Source organism: Leucopleurus acutus, assembly GCF_964270905.1.
Source record: "Leucopleurus acutus genome assembly, chromosome: X".
NCBI classification, from domain to species: domain Eukaryota; kingdom Metazoa; phylum Chordata; class Mammalia; order Artiodactyla; family Delphinidae; genus Leucopleurus; species Leucopleurus acutus.
The window spans coordinates 89,090,353-89,111,254 of NC_139148.1; the positions used below are offsets into that span (position 1 = coordinate 89,090,353).

The window sequence follows — 20,902 nt, forward strand, 5'->3', positions numbered from 1 at the left end:
TGCTGTTTGCCCCATGGAGCACAGAAAGGAGGGGCTGGAGACTACAGGAAGGATATAGGAGTGCAGGAATCAGAGGATTCAAGGGCCAGCAGGTTTCTGTCTTAGGGAAGTGGGTGCCTGGTGGGTCGTCCTCCAAAGAATGGCTGGGGAAAGTAGACTGGTGTGTATGGCAAGTGTGTGAGATCCCAGTTGGTTCTAATCCCTGCCACATTCCCACCCTGCCAAAGATGATGAGCGCTTGGAGGCAACTGCAGGAGAAGACCTGACAGAACCCGGGGAGAGAAGCCAGGACCGGCCCTACCTGGTGCCTGACACCTGGCTATGGGATGAGAGACAGGGAGGACTGTCTGAGCCGGTGCGTGTCCTGAGAGGGAAAGGCCCTCTTTCCTGGGCAACTGCGGGGGCGGCGAAATGGCAAAGTGTGCTACCGTGCTACCACTGCGACTGAGAAAATGGCAGTGTGGCAGAGAGGATGACGACACTGGCGCAGACAGGTGGTTTGTTTCCTCAGGCCAGAGGTCTATCTAGGGCTGCCTTCCCTTAGAAGAGGGGCAGTGGCTGGGCCTCCACGGGCGCCGCCTTCCACCTTCCTCCCGCCCGCGGCGCCAGAAGGTGGAAAGCAGACCCGGGGAGGGCCGTCGTCACAGCTCCTCTGCCACTGTCGCCCAGGGAGGATGGCGGGTGCGATGGGGGAGGGTAGGGGGGCGGACTCCAATCAGTCCGGTACACACACAGACACACACAGAGACACACACACAACACACACACACACACACCCCGGGACGATCTGTATCCATCCGCTGCTCCCTCCAGCGCGGCCCCTCCCTACCCTCCCAACCCCGGCTCCCAGTGCCCCACCGCCCGCCGGCCCCACACGCTGCGGTGCCATAAGTGTGCGGGGCCGGGAGGGTTGTCGCCCGACAGGTGGCGGCGGAGGGCCGGCGTGGCCCCGCCCCTGAGGCCGGGACTCCGCCCGACCCCGCTCCTTTCTGGGTTGGAACTACTGTGGGCCTGTGAGGGGGAGTCGAGCCCATTCGTGCAGTATTCCTCCGCCCCCTTCCCGACACCCTCGCCGCGAGCGGTCGGTGCCGTAGCCTTCGTAGCCCCTGCCGGGTTTGGAGCAGCCGCGCGGGGGGCGGGACACCTCTTTGCCATTCTGCCCGCACGGCGAGCGGTGGGAATCCGAGTGAGGAGCTGCGACAGGAGGGGGAGGCCGACCATCGGGACCCTGCGTCTGCGAAGGCAAGTGGGGGTGTCTCGGGGGCGACGAGCGGCTCACACCCTGCCCCCCGGACCCTAGCAGCCTGATGAGTGGGAGGCAGCCGGGTTGGAGCGGGTCCCTAAGAGAGGTGCTCATCGCCGGGGGACCCCTGGCCCTGAGGAGGCGGCGACCGGCGGGGACCGGGCCCGGGGCGCGAGGTCTTGGCCACAGGGCTTCCCCCGGATTCTGGGGAGGCGAACGGCGCGGCCGCTCCCCGGCGGGCTTTCTGGGCGCCCGAGCCCCGCCGTCGACGGTGCCTGTGCCAGGAGAGGGCTGTGGGGGAGGCTGCTGCGGGCGAAATGGCGGAGGGGAGCCGGGGTTGGGGCGTCGGGGAGGCTCCCGGGGGTGGCGGTCGGAGCCGGGTGCCGAGCGGGCGGGCGCGGGGGGCCGCCCGCCCGGGCCTTTATTCTGGAAAGGGGTCCGTCGGACCCCACGTGCCGGGTGCTGTCCCTTCGCACAGGCGCCCCTTTGATGCCAGAGTGTCCTGTGTGCGCGGTAGATCTGGCGATTTCAGGCCCCGGGGTGCATTTGTAGAGGAGAGGCTTGAGAAAAACTAGCGACGGGAAAACGGCCTGTATTTCTCAAGTTGTGTGGGGATGGGGGGTGAGGGTGGGCAGCAGCCATTGACTGGACACCCGAATTGGGATGGGGTGACTGCGACCAGAGCAGGTCAGGCATCCAGGAATACCTCCTAAAATTCTCCTCTCTACCGGGTTTCTCCACACCTCCTGGCCTTCCTCCCTCACCTCCATCCAAGATGGGGGGTGGAAAAGATGGACTGGGAGGTGAGGGTGGGACAGAAGTCGTAAATACAAGTACAACCACACAACCTGCTTTCTAGAATATGCGAGCGTCCTTACCCCAATCTATGTTGTATAGTACAAGAGATGTGAACACCAAGTAGTGAATCTTTAGAATTCGAGAAGAGAGTAAGAGGAAGAGTGTGATGTGAAGATGAGTTATCCAGAAGCCTGATCCATAGGGCTTAAATTAAAAGAAAATATTCTAACCAACGGGACTGTAAATGTTAAAAGATGACTTGGGTACTCCTATGTTTGTTGTTTGTCTGTCTACCAAGCACTCAGCTGCTACCATTATTTCTTGACCCTCTTACCTTTTGATCTGTTTTTCCATAGGCCTGCTTTAAGGCTGGTCACTTCTGCAAGGAAAGAAAGGAGGAGGAGTCTGGTTCAAATCTCTGGAGGTTTGTGCGAAGAGGGGCGATGCAGGAGACAGCTACCCAGTATTATCATGGCAGGTTCTTTGATCCAAGTGGTTTCAGGGCCTCCTCCACCTCTCCTACTCTCTGTCAAATTTGCACATTGCTGCAGAACCCCTTGCCCATTTCCTGCAGGAGATATTAGGAATAGTGAGGTAAGTGTGGATTGATTCGTGAATGGGAGGAAAAGACCTAAGTGTAGGAACCAGGAGACAGAAAACATTAGACATATTAGACCCTTAAACAGAAAGAGCGATGTTTGTATCAGGGGTCAGGGTTCTTGCTTGTCTATCTAGCAGTCAGGCTCCATTCTCTGCTATATGTTTACTTGTACCCAGGATATGCAGGCTGCTGTAGAGTTTGACGCCACTGGGATCAAGGAAAGGAGCAAGAAATTGTGCCACATCAGTGCAGGTTGGTATGGGAATGGGTACAACTTTTGGGTGTGGTAGAGAAGACCAACATAGGTCCAAGAGTGATTAGGGTCTGGCCTGGGGGCTCCTCAGCCTCTCCATTGCCAAGATACTTAACCACCATTTTCATACCCGTTTAATAACAGGCAAAGTAATATGACAGCTTTGGGGATAAAAATTGTAGAAAAAATGAAGGTGATAGAGAGACTTCTAATAGCCTAACTCTCCCATCAAGCATTTGAGGTCCAGTCTCTCTATGTGAGTCTTCATGGAGTGACACAGTTGGAATAGACTTAAAGCCCCACGTCATTCTCGCTTCCTAGATTGACTTCCAGTGGCAGCTCTGGTGGTGTTGGAATTGCTGCTGACCACCACCCTCAACAGGTCTACACCCACCCAAGAATCATCCATCCTCTCCCAGCTTGGTTGTGCTTTATCTTCACTCTGACTGTATTATTGGCTGAGGCTGAGATTGGGAAGGAGGCTGATTGACTGCTGGACTGGTGATTGACTCTAACTTTTGTTTCCAACTGTATCACCTGAATCATCAAAAGATTAGAGTGTGAAGATAGAAAACTGTGACAGGTCTGTGGTAGAGGCTGAGACTGGGATAGCAGTATTTAATCATGTCTTCTCTGTAACTTGTACTATGACTGGGGCTGAGATTGAGCCTGGCATCCAGGCCAAGCCTGAAAAGAAGCCTGGAGAAGAAGTTGGGAGTGGGGCTGAGAGAGAGAATGAAGTCCCAGTGGTGGTCAGACCCAAGGTAAGGACCCAGGCCCAGGTAATGCCTGGAGCAAGGCCCAAAACTGAGACCATGGCAGTAGTTGGGACACATCCTAAGAGTGAGGCCAAGGCAATCACTGGGGCAAGGTCAATGGATGAAACTTATTCATGGGCCAAGACTGAGTTTGATGCTGAGGCACTACTGAAGACAGAGGAAGTGTCCCAAACCAATGCTATATCCTGGCCACTGATCAGTACTGAGTCAGGGTCAATTGCTAAAACTAAGATCTGGTCTATGGATAGGGAACTGGTCTGTATGGATGCTGAGTCCTTTCCTGGCACCAAGGTCAAGTCCCAATCAGGTATCCAGCCTTTGTTTGAGTCAGAGGAGGAGACCAATATGGGTTCCTGGTGCCATCCCAGGCCTACATCCAAAAAAGAGACTTCTCACAATTGTGATTTCAGATGGGTGGATAGATCCTCTGTGAGCTCCTGGTTCTGGAGTAGAGAAGAGGTCAGTACAAGGCTTCATCCTAGAGACAGGGTAAAGGCCAGTACTAGGTCCAGGCACATGGCCAAAGAAGAGGCCATGCCTAGGCCCAAAACCAGTCGGGAGCTTTATGTTGCATCCAGTTCTGGTTCTGAGGATGAATCTATTAAGACATCCTGGTTCTGGGCCAGAGAAAAGACCAGTGTCTGGTCTAAGTGCAGGGAAGAGACCAATAGTAGGTCCTGGTTTAGATCTAAGAAAGAAGTCTCTGAATCTAATTCTGGGTCTGAATGTGAGGACAATGTAAAATCCTGGTTCTGGGCTGGAGAGGAGGCCAGGTACAAACCCAGAGCCAGGAAAGGGGCCGATGTCAGGGCCAGGCACAGGGCCAAGCGAGAAGCTTCCATTGATTTCATGTCTGGCTCTATGGATATAGTCAAAAAAGAGTCCTGGTTCTGGCATGGAGAAAAGGCTAATAACTTGTCTAGGCCCAAGTCCAAGAAAGAGGTCAGGGCCAGAGCAATGGCAAAGGAAGAGGCCAAAATCAAGGCCAGAGCCAGGACAAAGCGAGAAGCCAGGTCAGAGGAAGAGTTCCTCACTGGGGCCTGGTTCTGGGCTGCAGAAGAGTCCAGCATAGTGGGTGGGGCCACTGTCAAGTCCTGTTCTCAAGTGAAAGATGAGTCCATTGTTGGCAGTTGGTTCTGGACTGAAGAAGAGGCCAGTATGGGGACTGAGGCCAGTGGTAAATTCAGACCAAAGACTGAGCAGGAGCCTATTGGCAATTCTATGCTTGGAACTGGGGAAAAGACCAGTGTGGAAACTGAGGCTGATGCCACTTCCAAATCTGTGCCAGCAGATGATACAGTAAAGGTCATTGCCAGTTTCTGCTTCTGGGCTAATGAAGAAACCAACCCAGAGGCTAAAGAAGAGACCATTTTTGGGTCTTGGTTTTGGGTCAGTGATGAGGTCAGTGTGGAAGCTGGTATTGGGGCCAGCTGTGGGTCCAGGCCAAGGTCTGAGGAAGAAGAGGTCATTGGTCCCTGGTTCTGGGCTGGAGAAGAAATCAATACAGAGCCTGAGTTTAGAGAAGAGGCCAGGCCAGGAGCTGAAGAAGAGACAATATTTGAATCCTGGTTTTGGGCTGGAAACCAGGCCCAGATGGATTCTGGGGCTGAAGTCAATTGTAACACTATGCCAGAGACTGAAGAAGAGGAGCCCATTATTGGGTCATGGTTCTGGGCTGGAGTAGAAGCTTGTGGGAGGGCTGAAGTCAGCAACAAGTCTAGCCTGGAGGACAAGGAAAAGGGTATTATATCATCTTGGTTTGGGACCACTGAAGAGATCAGTATGAAGTATGCCACTGGTACCCAATGTAAATTTATGACAACTGCTGAAGAGATCAATACTGAGTCTGACTTCTGGTCAGGAGTACATCCCTGTATGTTTGCTGCCAATGGAGGCAGCTGGAAGTCTAGGCCAGAGGAGGAACAGGACACTGTTGATTCATGGTTCTGGTCCAGAAAATATACAAGGCCAGCGACCACTGTAGGGCCCTGGTTATGGGCTGTGGAAGAGGGCAGTATAGATGATAGGGCTGAAGAAGAAGCCAAGGCATCAACCAAGGAGGAGACCATGATCACGTCCTGGTTCTGGAAAGGGGATAAAGCCATTATAGGGGCTACAGATAGAGAAGAATCCAGGCCAGATGCTGAAGAGGAAGACATTATTGATTCTTGGTTCTGGGCTGGGGAGGAAGACAGGCTTGAAACAGAAGCAGAGGCTAGAGAAGAGGACAGGCTGGCAGCTGAAGAGGAACATTTTGTTGGGTCTTGGTTCTGGGCCAGGGAAGAGGCCATTAGGAACAAGGCTAACATTTGCAGCAAATACAGTCCAGAAGCTGAAGAGGAGGAAGTCATTGTTGAGTCCTGGTTCTGGGCTGAAGAAGAAGCCAGTCTGGAGGCAGGGGATAGTTTTGAGTCCAAGCATGGCACTGAAAAGGAGGAAATCATTATTGGGTCCTGGTTCTGGGCTGAAGAATATAATATAGACGTTGGACCCCAGGCAATAGAAGAGACCACATCAAGGTCTGAAGAGGAAAGCACTTTTGGATCCTTGTTCTGGGATGCAAAAGAAATCAATGTAGAAGCAGAAACATGCTGTGCATGTAAGCCAGAGGATGATGAAGAGATGATTGTTGAGTCCTGGTCTGGAGACAAGGCCATTAATGAGACTGAAACTGTGGCCACCTCTGAATCCAGGCCAGAAAATGAGGAAGGGGCAGTTGTTGGGTCCTGGTTTGGAGCTAAAAATGAGGCCAATAACAGGACTGGTAATGGAACCAACTATGAGTCAAGGACAGTAGCTGAGGAGGATGAGGCCATAGTGGGGTCCTGGTTCTGGGCAGGAGATGAGGCCCATTTTGAATCAAATCCTAGCCCTGTGTACAGGGCCATTTGCAGGTCCAGATGTTCAGTTGAGCAGGAGCCTGATGCTTTACGCAGGCCCCAGAACTGGGAGGAGGTTACTGTTCAGTTCAAGCCTGGCCCATGGGGTAGTGTTGGCTTCCCATCCCCAAGCCCCTTTAGATTTTCAAAAGAAGCAGCATTTCTGTTCTCTGAAATGTTTGGAGGAAAGCCCAAGCACATGGAACTGAGCCTAGAAGGGGAAGAGCAGGAATCTTTGCTTCAGCCTGATAAGCCTGACCCTGAGTTCCCATTTCAGTATGATCTGTCCTACCGGTCAGTCAGGGAAATTCAAGAACATCTTAGGACGAGGGAGAGTGCAGAGCCTGAGAGTTGGTTCTGCAGCTGCATACAGTGTGAGCTTAAAATTGGTCCTGAAGAGTTTGAAGAACTCCTTCTATTAATGGACAAAATTCGAGATCCTTTTATTCATGAAATATCTAAAATTGCAATTTACTCATTATTTCATTCGCGATTCAGGTGTTGTTTCACTTACTGAAACCTTGCTCAATTATCCCTCCTCCCGAGTTAAGACAAGGTTTTCGGAAAATATGATTCACTTGGCTCCACCTTATCCAAATCTAAACATGATTCAGACATACGTATGTCAAGTGTGTGAGGAAACTCTTGCTTATAGGTTGGATTCCCCTGAGCAGTTATCTGGAATAAAGATGGTTAGACACCTCACTACAACTGCTGACTATCACACACTGGTTGCCAAGTATATATCTGGGTTTCTCTCCTTATTAGCCACGGGCAGTACCAAAACCAGATTTCATGTTCTGAAAATGCTACTGAATTTGTCTGAAAATCCTGTCATGACAAAAGAAATACTCAGTGCTGAAGCAGTGTCAGAATTTATGGGCCTTTTTAACAGGAAAGAGACAAATGACAATGTTCAGGTTGTTCTAGCAATGCTTGAGAATATTGGTAACAATATTAAAAAAGAGGCATTGTGGTTCACTGATGATGATTTCAGTCTTGAGCCATTTATTTCTGCATTCCATGAAGTTGAGAAATTTGCTAAGGAACTGCAAGGCAAAACAGATGATCAGAATGACCCTGAGGCAGAACAAAAGAATGAGTATGATTAATCACTTGCCTCTGATTGTCCTTATGTTCCTGAGTTATGGTCCTTGAATAATGCTTTAGTTTTCAAAGTTGGTTCTATGTTGTAATGTACACTTTAATGCTGATACTGACTTTGCCAAACTCTGTGTATGAGCTGGATCAATCTTCTGATGCCAAACGAATATTAAAACTGAAAGCACATTTGTTGATACTTGTTTTTGTCTAGATTGTGAATTTACCATTTAGGTTTATAGTGAACTGAGCTATTATAAGTAAGCTACCCTTCTGATTGCTGTTCTAGTGTTATTGATGTCTATTTGAATCATGTTGGGTTTTCAATAAAGTTCTGTGTTAAAGTTGGCAGAAATCACCCTTCTCTGTGAACATAAAATATAGATGCAAAAATAACATATAACACAGAGGTAATTAACGTATGAATAATAATGCTCCTTGAAAAAGCTATTCTCGCATCTTTAAATGAAAATGTCACCATGGGCTGCTACTCAGGGTATGCTTCAGAGAAGAAGGACCCAATTAATTTGGGCTCTGAAATGTAAGGAAGAGGTTGGATGTTGTGAAGAAAAACTTGGAGTTGGAAAAAGTGTTCCTATGGGAGTGAGGTATTCAGTCTGCCTGGAGTGGCTGGGAGGAGTGTATTAAGGGATATAGAGGATAAGGTAAGTTTTGAAGAGCTGAGAAGTTGTATTTTGCAGTTCAAAGTATGGGTGTTTCTTTGATCTTGCTTAAAGGTTCAAAGAATAAGACCAGAAAGCACACAAATTTAACTGTCAGGAAGACCATTTCTTCGTGGTGGTGCCATGGAAAGTGTTAAGGTAATAGCATACAGCCACTAAAAGTGATGATATATACGTTTTAAAATTGGCTAAGAAAAGCTCTGATACTTTCTGTATTTGGTGAAATAGAAAAGACTGGTATCATACATGGAAAGATGATCCCTCTCCCCCAAAAATGTGTGAAATGGACTGAATTTATGCAAATATATTATTTGATTATGGAAAATCCTGCAACCATGTAAAACATGTCAAAGGAATAAAGAAATGTGAGAGACTACAACTTCAGAAGCACTGGCTTGCTAAATAAAACTGCATAATTTAAAGGGAGTAAGCTGTAAACTTTCCAAAGTTTCTGAGTTTATGGTACACATTTTTCGGATTCACAAAAGTAATAATGTATCCTCAGATAGGAGCAAAAGTCAGGGATAAAGTTGGTTTGGGGTGGGGGGTAGTCCAGGCTAAAGGGAAATATACAAAGTTTTATTCACTTTTCGTTTGTCTCAGGGTGCAAAGTGTTTTTTTCCTACCGGATTCTAGGCTGCAAGGTTTATGGAAGTAGGGCAAAGTGGCAGTTTTGCCTCCATTCACAAACCACAAGTGCTAACAGAGATCGTCCTGGTGGTGGAAATTGGAAATTGAATGTTTGTTTTGGCTATCAGTATTTTTCAAGACAGATCCTGTGTGTGTTTTAATACGTCGCCCGAGTTTTGCACAGAATATTAAAAGTCAGTTGGTCTCCAAACTCCTCGTGGGGTGTTCCTCGCCAGCCCTGTGCTCCCACAGAGCAAGGCCCAGGCTTAGGGCTGGAAGCTTTGGCTCCGAATCCAGCCTTCCTTTCAGCTCTCTATCTTCACCCCCATCAGGAGCTTCAGATTGTTCTAGCAGGCAGCTCAACCCCAGAGGCAGAAGACTGTACCTTGCGTGCTGCAGGGCTGCAGCAGACTTACGGAGTGCGCGGTCCCGTGGGGCTAACTGTGGGTCACGTGACCGCACTCTCACTTAGACCGGCGTGGAGGTGTGTCGCACTGAAAAGGGATGGGAAAGACTTGCACCTGACGCTTGACAGACGGCAGTGAGAGGAGTGGTCGGACGTGATGGTGGATGCGTGGGCGGGTGTCTCTCCATGCTGCACTAGCCTGAAAGCTAATCCCTCAGGCGCCCAGAATTATGGCCTTTGTTGGCTGAGGACACAATCCCTCAGCCAATCGCGAGCGTCTTAGCCAGGGTCTGTTTTTGTCCAGGAGCTGAAGAGGCAGGAAGTCATCCTGTGGGAGGCATACGTGGAGGGAAGCATCGGCCGCTGCTAGAGGAGGTGGGCTCGAGGCCGGATATTGGCATCCGTGGGAGGTGGTGGTGGAGACTAGGTCCGGGTAGAGGAAGTGTCTCAGAGCCTCGCGCTCCCTCCTGCCTTCTGCAAGCCCCTACCCCACCCTCATCTCCCCGCCCAGCGCTGCGTGACTCTGTTTCTCTGTGTGGGTGGGAGAGGTGGACACGTGGAAGCAGTTGGCTTCAGGGGAGCCCAGAGAGAGGAAACGGTGAAGTGACAATTTGTGAACACCGGTGGCCCTGGATCAGGAAACGCAGGTGTGAGGATACGAACTGTGAGCTACACTCCCTTCCTCCCACCTAGCTGGCACTCACTCTTCTGTCTGTCTGTCAGACAGCCGGGATGGCTGGGCTCAATATTGTGGGCAAGTTAGTGGCAGGAGTGAGGTGGGAGTAATGAGAGGGCAACAGGACTGACCTTTACTCTAAGGTTCCAGCTGCCTGGAGATGCAAGAGAGGAATGAACCTCAATCTGGGCAGCTCTAGGGAAGGGGAGAGACAACACACTCACAAGGAGGAAACCTAGATGCTTTGGTCCCTTCACATAGGATTTCTCATTGGGTTATAAGCAAGCTTCTCAACCCTCAAGAGGATTCCTGGATCTCAAGCCAGGCAGCAGCATCCTGGGGGTCTGACCTGGATGTGAGATTCTGAAAGAGCTTAGTCCGATTGTGCCCTCAACAGTTCCCATCTAGAGACACAAGGGTCATTGTTCCACCTGCTCCATCTGAGGCTCCCTCCCTTTTCAGTCTTGGACCTCAGAGGAGGGTCCTTCTGGGAACCACCTACAAACTGCTTTATGAATATTCTCACAAGTTCACCTCCGCTGTCCCTTTGCTCTTTTCCTTGTATTTTTTTTTCTGGCCAGTGCTTTAGACTTGGCGATTTGCATCTATCCTTGGTGGCACTCCCTTATTTGTGGTAATCCATTTTGGTCAGAGCTCAGCTTTAGGAGGTATCCACAAGATACCAAAGTCCTTTTAGGAGAGTATAGTTAGAAAAAAATAAATTTTACTAATCCCATTAACCTCAGTATTTGCACATTTTACAGATTTGAAGCCAATTAGTACATAGCAATCTTTTTCATTTCTGTTTTACAGATTCATATTCCTCCATTATGTGTCACTACTATAATTGGTTCAATTACTCTCCTATATATGGGCATTTTTTTCCAATATTTTGCTCTTGCAAACACTGCTGGAAGAATAATCTTGTGCAATTGTAATTTTTGTATGGTTAGAGGTATATCTTCAGGGTAGATTCCTAGAAGTGGGGATGGTTGATCAAATGGTAACTTCATATGTAGTTTTATTAGATACTCTGAAGTATCCCTCCAAAGGGGTATTACAGATTTTCATCCCTGTCAGCAATTTATGGGTTGTCTGTTTACCTTCAGCCTTGCCAATAAATTTCTTATTATCCTTTTGATATTTGTAAATTATCTAGTGATGCCATCTCTCTCATTCCTAATGTTAGTAATTGTGTCTTTTGTTTTCCTTTATCATTCTGGCTAGATGCTTATCAATTTTATTGACCTCAACAAACTAGTGTTTAGTTTTATTGGTTTTCTTTATTGTTTTTCTTGTTTCTATTTCATTGGGTTTTGCTCTTATTTTTTTTCTTTGGTTTACTTTGTGTTTACTATTTTATTTCTAGCTACTTGAAATAGAAGCTGAGGTCATTAATTTGAGACCATTGCTTTTCTAATGTAGGTTTTTTAGTACTGTAAAATTCCCTCTAATAATGCTTAAGCTGTATCCCACAAATTTTAATATGTTGTGTTTTCATTTTTCTTCAATGGAAATTACATACTAATTTCTTTTTTAGTTTCTTCTTTGATCCAAGAGTTATTTAGAAGTAGGCTATGTAGTTCCTAAGTATTTGAGGCTTTTCCAGGTATGTTTCAGTTATGTATTTCTACAGTGCTGACCACAGTATCATTGTGGTCAGAGAACTTACTTTGTGTGGCCTGAATCCTTTTAATTTATTGAGTCTTCCTTTTTGGCCCAGAATATGGTCTATCTTGGTAAATATTCCAATTGCACTTGAAAAGAATGTGTATTTTTCTGTTGTCCTGTGAACTGTTCTATAAATGTCAGTTAGGTCTAGTTGGTTCATAAACTTGTTTAGGTCTTCTTTTGTATGTGTTTCCTTATTTTGTCTGTACTTGTTATTGAGAGAGAGGTGCTGAAATCTGACTGTAATTGTGGATATGCCTATCTCCTTGACATTCTATCACAGTATTTTTTGTTGTTTTTACTGTTTTTTAATATACTGCTAGATTCAACTTGCCAGTTTTTTCATTATTCTTCATGAGTGATATTGGTCTATGATTTTATTTTTTTATGCTGTAGTTTTCTCACCATAGTTTCAAAGTTATATTAGTCTTATTAAATGAGTTAGGATAGTTTTTGTTCTTTTTCTAGTCTCAGGAAGAGTTTGTATAACATAAAGAATGTCTTTAAAAAGACATTCTTTTATGGCAGAACATACATTATATAGCATTTTACAGGTAACACAAAATAGGCTTTCACAGACATTATCTTCACCACAGCTTATTCACACAGTTCCTTGCACCTGGAGGGGTCAACTTTCTCAGTCACTTGTCCCTTCCTACCAGTCATCTCCAGCCCCCTATAATGTCTGTCAAAGGCCTATCCATTCTTCAGAGATTTTCTAGAAGGCCATCTACCCCCTTCATAGTGACACTCGTGATGCCTTTCATCAGCTCCATGAACTGTCACCTACAGGTGTCCAATGCTCGTCGAGTTGTCATGCCTTACTCAAGAGTCAAGCAAGGACTTCTTCCTTTGGTATGGGGCTGTATCCTGGATAATTTCTCTTAGAACTGTATAGTGAGCTTAGTAGATACAGTTTTTAATAGGTCTATAACCCTAGTAGCAAAATTTTTAAGTCTTGTACTAATAGAATTGGGGAACATGGTATTGCATTGTTGTTTTGATATTATTAATGAGATTAAACCTACTTTCAGATGTTTATTAGCCAGTTTGGTTTTCTTTTTGTGAGCAGAGTATGTGTAGGCTTTTCCCATTTGCCTTTTAGAGGTTCTTGGTTTAGAGGTTCCTAAAGGTTCAAGAACTCCTTATTGATTTGTATATACACACAAGCCTGTGAATAGTTCAGGGAATTTTGAAAGAAAAATAATATGGAAGTTGGAAAGTGTTTGCCCCACAAAGAATTTTTAAAATTTTGTCAAATCTGTTGGTAAAACAGAGTAGAACTACTCGGGAAAAGTTAAATGGAATACAGATAGAGAGCCCTCATATTGCCACGTATATGTGGGCATTTATAGTAGGGTGACAGTTCAGATTCATGGAGAAAAGTGAAAGATTCAGTGTGTCAGGGATCCTCAAGACCATTCACAGGTTCAGTGATTGGCTAGCAGGACTTACAAGGTTCAGTATACAGTTGTACTCACAGCTATGATTTATTACAAAAGAATGCAAAACCAAATCAGTGAAGGAAAAAAGCGCATGGAGCAAAGTTCTAAAAAAACCAGGTGCAAGCTTCCAGGAGCCTTCTCCCAGTGGAGTCCCACAGAATACACTTAATTCCTCCAACAACAATTGATGACAACATGTGTGAAATGTTATTTATCAAGGAAGCTTATTAGATACTCAGTGCCCAAGATTTGGGGGAGGTTGGGGTACCCTTTGCCTAGCATGTACCGAAATTCCAGACTCCCAGAAGGAAAGAAGTTATTCAGCATAAACCATATTGTTTGCACAAAGAGTTTAGGTACAGTGAGCCAATCTTATCTGTTCTGGGAATGGTGGGAACCTTCTTTAAATCCAGGTTAACAGAATCCAGCCAAAGGCCAACCTTGTAAGGACTTTATAAGACTAGCAATCTCAGGTCTGCTGTGCTAATAACTCTTTTCTACACATTTGGTGAGTGGTGTTAGAATAATTAGCTAATCATTTGGGAAAACAAGTAATGTTATATCACAGTACATGTGAACAAATTCCACTAAGATTACATACCTTAAATATATCAAAAGGGGTGGGAGGATAAAGAAAAAGAAACAATTAATTACCTAGAATGAATTTTGGCTTCTGATATGTAGAGGGAAATGGAAATGGATTCTTTCCACATAATACCAGTATCATTTATTAGATAATATGCCCTTACTCCAACAATTTCTCATGTCTCTTTTGTAATATATGGAGTTATCTTCAAATATGTTTCTGAGGTAAATTCTCTCTGGTGTTAGAAGCATACAGGTTTGCTTTTTGCAGTTTATAACAAACTAACAAACACTGTGGGTTATCTGAAATGTAATATCCATAATTCATACATGACTCCTCTCCAATTAATTTTACCATTTTATCTTTAATATCATATTATATTGATTGAGGTGGAGGGGGTACTAATATTCTCATATAACTCCTTTGAAATTCTCTTCGAGTTTCAAAATGGAAAAGTGTGTTGGCCAGGCCAAAGAATATGTCTCTGTGTTGCCATGTCAAATGGCATAATTTCCTTTTATTCTCATGGCTGAATTTTATTTATATATGTAAATAAATGTTATACATATTTATATATATATATAACATTTTCTTTATCCATTCATCTGTCAGTGCATATTTAGGTGGTTTCCATGTCTTGTCTATTGTAAATAATGCTACAATGAACATGGTAGAATAGATATCTCTTAGAGATGGTGATTTCATTTCCTTCGAATATGTACCCAAAAGTGGGATTACTGGATCATGTGGTAATTTATTTTTAATTTTTTTAAAAGCCTCCATGCTGTTTTCCATAATGGCTACACTAACCCACATTCCTACTAACAGTGTATAAAAGTTTGCTTTTCTTTATATTCTCATCAACACATGTTATCTCTTTTCTTTTTGATAATAGTCATTCTAACAGGTTGAAGTGATACCTCACTGTGGTTTTGATTTGCATTTCCCTGATGACTATTGATGTCATCTTTTCATGACATTAGTGATGTCATCTTTTCATGGAACTGTTGGCCATTTGTATCTCTTTTGTAGAAGACTGTCTATTCAGGTCCTTTACCCATTTTAAAATCAGATTATTATTATTATTTTTACTATTCAGTTATATGATTTCCTTATATATTTTAGATATAAAACTGTTTTCAGATACAGGTTTTGAAAATATTTTTCCCCATTCTGTAGGTTGTCTTTTCATTTTGTTGGTCATTTCTTTTGCTGTGCAGAAGCTTTTTAGTTTGATGTAGTCCACTTGTTTACTTTTGTTCCTTGTGATTTTGGTGTCATATAAAGAATTTTTTTTGCCAAGACCAATGTCAAGGAGCCTTTTCCCTATGTTTTCTTTTAGGAGTTTTACAGTTTCGGGTGTAATCCATTTCAAGTGAATTTTTATGAGTGGTGTAAGGTAGGGGTTCAGTTTCATTCTTTTGCATATGAATATCCACTTTTCCCAGGACAATGTATTGAAGAGACTATATTTTCCCATTGATTTTTCTTGGCTTTCTTGTCAAATATTAGTTTACTGTATATGTGTGGGTTTATTTCTGGGCTCTCGATTCTGTTCCATTGGTCTACATCTTTATGCCAGTACCATAGCGTTATGATTCTATAGCTTTGTAATAAAGTTTGCAATTACGAAGTGTAATTCCTTTAGTTTTGTTCCTTTTTTTAGGACTGCACTGGTTGCTTGTGGTTCCATACGAATTTTAGGATTGTTTTTTGTTTAAAATTCTATAGGAATTTTGATAGGGATTTCATTAAATCTATAGATCACTTTGGGCAGTATGGACATTTTAACAATATTAATTATTCTGATCAATGAACACAGGATATATTTCCATTTATTCATTTGTTCTTCACTTTCTTTTTATCGAAGTCTTATAGCTTTCAATATACAGGTCTTTCACTTATTTAAATTTATTCCTAAGAATTTTACTGTTATTGATGGTATTGTAATTGCAATTGTTTTCTTTCTTTATTTTTCAGATAGTTTGTTGTTAGTGTATGGAAACACAACTGATTTTTCTGTGTTGATTGTGTAACCCGAAACTTTACCGAATTCTTTCCAGCAGTTTTTTGGTTGAGTCGTTAGGTTTTTCTAAATATAAGTTTATTTCATGTGCAAACACAGACAGTTGTACTTATTCCTTTCCAATTGGGTTGCTTTTTATTCCCTAATTTCTCTGGCTAGGACTTCCAGTACTATATTGAATAGGAGTAGTCAGAGTGGGCACGCTTGTCTTGTTCCAGATCTTAAAGGAAATGCTTTCACCATTGACTATAATATTAGCTATGAGCTTCTCATGTATGGCCTTTATTATGTTGAGGTACATTCTTGTATACCCTATTTTTGAGAGTTTATCATGAAAGGGTGTTGAAATTTTTCAAATACTTTTTTTTACATCTATTAAGATACATATGATTTTTATCCTTCATTCTGTTAATGTAGTGGATCTCATTTATTGATTTGCATATGGTGAAGCATGCTTTCATCTCAGAGATAAAAATCTCACTTGATCGTGGAATATGATCCTTTCAATGAATTCATTTTGCTAGCATTTTGTTCAGAATATTTGCATTTGCATGTATTTTCATCATGGATATTGGCTTGTAATTTTCTTTTTTTTTAATTAAAAATATTTTTGTGGCATAGTTTTATTGTTTTTTATTTTTTTTGATTTTTTAATTAAAGTCTAGTTGATTTACAATGTCATGTTAGTTTCAGGTGTACAGCACAGTAATTGTTATACATATATATTTTCTTTTTCAACTCATCTAATTTTATTTTCTTGTAGTGTCCTTCTTTCACTTTGACAGTATGACAATGATGGTGGCCTCATCAATTGAGTTTGGGAGTGTTCCCTCTCTTCAATTTTTGAGAAATATTGGCATTAATTCTTCTTTAAATATTTGGTAGAATTCATCACAGAAGCCATCTTGTACTGGGCTTTTATCTGTTGAGAGGTGTTTGATTATTGATTTGATCTCTTTACTCATTATTAGTCTGTTCAAATTTTCTATTTCTTCATGATTCAGTCTTGGTAAGTTGCATGTTTGTAGGGATTATGCAGTTCATCTAGTTTATCCAATTTGTTGGTGTATAATTGTTCATAGTAGTCTCTTATGATCCTTTGTATTTCTGTGGTATCAATTGTAATGTCTCCTCTTTCATTTATAATTTTATTTATTTGAGTCCTCTTTCTTTTTTTCTTGGTTAGTCTAGCTAAAAGTTTGTCAATTTTGTTTATCTTTTGAAACACAATTCTTAGTTTTGATATTTTCTATTGTTTATTGCAGATATTTCTGTCTTTTCTAATCTTTATTATTTACTTCTTTCAGCTAATTTTAGGCTTAGTTCTTATTCTAGTTTTATGAAGTGTAATGTTAGGTTGTTTATTTGAGATCTTTCTTTTTTCTTAAAATGAAAATTTATAACTATAAACATTCAGAAATAATTTTGCTGCCTCCCATAAGTTTTGGTATATTGTGTTCCTATTTTCATTGGTGTCAAGATTTTTAAAATTTCTTTTTAGATTTCTTCTTTGATTCGTTGATTGTTCAGGAGTAGGAATGTGTTATTTAATTTCCACAAATTTGTGAATTTTCCAATTATCCTCCTGTTATTGAATTCTAGTTTCATACCATTGTGGTAGAAAAAGATTCTTGGTATGATTTCAATAATTTTGAATTTGTTAAGACTTGTTTTGTGGCCTAACATATGATCTTTCTTGGAGGTTGTTCCATGTACACTTGAGAAGAATGTGTATTCTGCACTGTTGTATAGAATGTCCTGTATATGTGTGGTAGGTACATTTGATCTATACTGTTGTTCAAATTTGCTTTTCCCCAATTGATTTTTTGCCTGGATGATGTATCCATTGTTAAGTGTGGAGTAGTAACGTCACCTACTATTATTGTATTGCTGTTTATTTCTCCTTTCAATTCTGTTAACATTTGCTTTAAATACTAAGTGCTCTGATGTTAGGTGCATACATATTTACAACTGTTACATCTTTATTAATTGACCCCTTTTTCATTATATAATGGTCTTATTTGTCTCTTGTAAGCACTTTTAACTTAAAGTCTATTTTGCTTGATACATGTATAGCCACCTCTGTTCTTTTTGTTCCCATTTGCTTGGAATATCTTTTCTATCCATTCACTTTCAGCATATGTCTGTCCTTAGAGCTAATGTGAATCTCTCATAGGTAGCATATCATTGTATCTTGTTATTTTTTTAAATCCATTCAGCCATTCTATGTTTTTTTAAATAATTCTTTTTTAAACTGAAATATAGTTGATTTGCAATGTTGTGTTTCATGTGTACAGAATAGTGATTCAGTTATTTATATATATTCTTTTTCAGATTCTTTTCCATTATAGTTATTACAAGATATTGAATATAGTTCCCTGAGCTATACAGTAGGACCTTGTTGTTTATCTATTTTATATATAGTAGTGTGTATCTGTTAACCCCAAACTCCTAATTTATCCCTCCCCACCTTTCCCCTTCGGTAACCATAAGTTTGTTTCCTGTGTCTATGAGTCTGTTTCTGTTTTGTAAATAAGTTCATTTATATCATTTTTTAGATATCACATATAAATTATATTATATGACATTTGTCTTTGTCTGACTTACTTCACTTAGTATGATAATCTCTCGGTCCATCCATGTTGCTGCCAATGGCAATATTTCATTCTTTTTTATGGCTGACTAATATTCCATTGTATATATATGCCACATCTTCTTTATCCATTCATCTGTCAGTGGACACTTAGGTTGCTTCCAAGTCGTGGCTATTGTAAATAGTGCTACTTTGAACATTGGGGTGCATGTATCTTTTCAAATTAGAATTTTTGCCTTTTCTGGATATATGCCTAGGAGTGGGATTGCTGGAATATATGGTAGCTCTATTTTTAGTTTTCTAAGGAACCTCCATACTGCTCTCCATAGTGGCTGTACCAGTTTACATTCCCACCAACAGTGTACAAGTGTTCCCTTTTCTCCACATCCTCTGCAGCATTTATTATTTGTAGACCTTTTTTTTTTTTTTTTTGCGGTATGCGGGCCTCTCACTGTTGTGGCCTCTCCCATTGCAGAGCACAGGCTCCAGACGCGCAGGCTCAGCAGCCATGGCTCACAGGCCTAGCCGCTCCACGGCATGTGGGATCTTCCCAGACCAGGGCACAAACCCATGTCCCCTGCATCGGCAGGTGGGCTCTCAACCACTGCGCCACCAGGGAAGCCCCTATTTGTAGAATTTTTGATAATGGTCATTCTGACTGGTGTGGGGTGATACCTCATTATAGTTTTGATTTGCATGTTGCTAATAGTTAGCAATGTTGAGTATTCCTTTTCACATGCCTTTTGACCATCTGTGTGTCTTCTTTGGAGAAATGTCTATTTAGGTCTTCTGCCCAATTGTTTTTTTTCTTTTTTTGCGGTACGCAGGCCTCTCACTGTTGTGGCCTCTCCTGTTGCGGAGCACAGGCTCCAGACGCGCAGGCCCAGCAGCCATGCCTCACGGGCTCAGCTGCTCCGCGGCACGTGGGATCTTCCTGGACCAGGGCACAAACCCGTGTCCCCTGCTCCCCTGCATCGGCAGGCAGACTGTCAACCACTGCGCCACCAGGGAAGCCCCTGTTTGTAGACTTTTTGATAATGGTCATTCTGACTGGTGTGGGGTGATACCTCATTATAGTTTTGATTTGCATTTTGCTAATAATTAGCAATGTTGAGTATTCCCTTTCACATGCCTTTCGACCATCAGTGTGTCTTCTTTGGAGAAATGTCTATTTAGGTCTTTTGCCCAATTTTATTTATTTATTTATTTGTTTGTTTATTTATTTATTTATTTTTGGCTGTCTTGGGTCTTCATTTCTGTGCGAGGGCTTTCTCTAGTTGTGGCAAGCGGGGGCCACTCTTCATCGCCGTGCGCAGGCCTCTCACTATTGCGGCCTCTCTTGTTGCGGAGCACAGGCTCCAGATGCGCAGGCTCAGTAGTTGTGGCTCACGGGCCCAGCCACTCCGCGGCATGTGGGATCTTCCCAGACCAGGGCTCAAACCTGTGTCCCCTGCATTAGCAGGCAGATTCTCAACCACTGTGCCACCAGGGGAGCCCTTCTGCCCAATTTTTGATTGGGTTGTTTGTTTTTTATATTGAGCTGTTTGAGCTGTTTGTATATTTTGGAGATTAATCCCCTGTTGGTTGCATCATTTGCAAATATTTTCTCCCAGTCTGTAGGTTGTCTTTTCTTTTTGTTTATGGTTTCCTTTGCTGTGCAAAAGCTTATAAGTTTTATTAGAGCCCATTTGTTACTTTGGCTTTTATTTCTTTTGCTTTGGGAGACTGATCTAAGAAAGTATTGCTATAATTTATGTCAGAAAATGTTTTGCCTATGTTCTCTGTGTCTCTTGATTGGAGAATTCAATCCATTTCTCTTTAAAATAATATTGATAGGTTAGGACTTACCAGTGCCATTCTGTTGTTTTCTGGCTTTTGTAGTCTCTTCCTTTCTTCTCTTGCTGTCATATATATAAGGTTTTTAAAAAAAATTTTAGAGTTGAAAGTGTTTTATACATCACCATTACAGTATTAGAGAATCTGAATATGTACCTTCAGCAATGAGTTGTACTCATTCATATGTTTTACACTGTTAAATGGTACCATTTCTTTTCAGCTTGAAGAACTCCCTTTAGCATTCCTTGGAAGCCAAGTCTAGTGCTGATGAACTCCCTCATCAGTTGTTTGTTTGGGAACATCTTTATCTCTCCTTTATATCTGAGGACAGCTTTGCTGGATATAGTACTCTTGGTTGACTTTTCTCTTTCAGTATTTTAAATGTATCTTCCTGTACTCTCCTGACTTGTAAGGTTTCTGCTGCAAAATCCACTGATAATCTTATGGGGCTCCCTTGTATGTAATGAATTTCTTTTCCCTTTTGCTTTCAAAATTCTTTGTCTTTAACTTTTTACAATTTAATTATAATGTATCTTGGTGTAGCCCTTTTCATGTTCATCCTATGTAAGGAATTTTGGGCCTTGTGAATCTCAATGTCCTTTTCTCTCCCCAAGTTTGGACATTTTCAGCCATCATTTCTTTAAATAAACATTTGTCCCTTTCTTTCTCGCTTCTTCTGGGATTCCCACAATCCCA

General features: G+C 42.6%; 1 protein-coding gene across 1 annotated transcript in view; it reads left to right on the forward strand.

Annotated features, from left to right (window-relative positions):
* Positions 1-3,336: 3,336 nt before the first annotated feature.
* Positions 3,337-20,902, forward strand: part of LOC309978606 (uncharacterized protein) — a 75,878-nt gene continuing 58,312 nt past the window's right edge. Inside the window, 3 exon segments of the mRNA XM_082865126.1 lie at positions 3,337-7,018; positions 7,020-7,655; positions 9,152-9,508. Of these exon segments, the coding sequence (XP_082721252.1) occupies positions 3,543-7,018; positions 7,020-7,655; positions 9,152-9,508 (4,469 nt within the window). The 5' untranslated portion in view covers positions 3,337-3,542.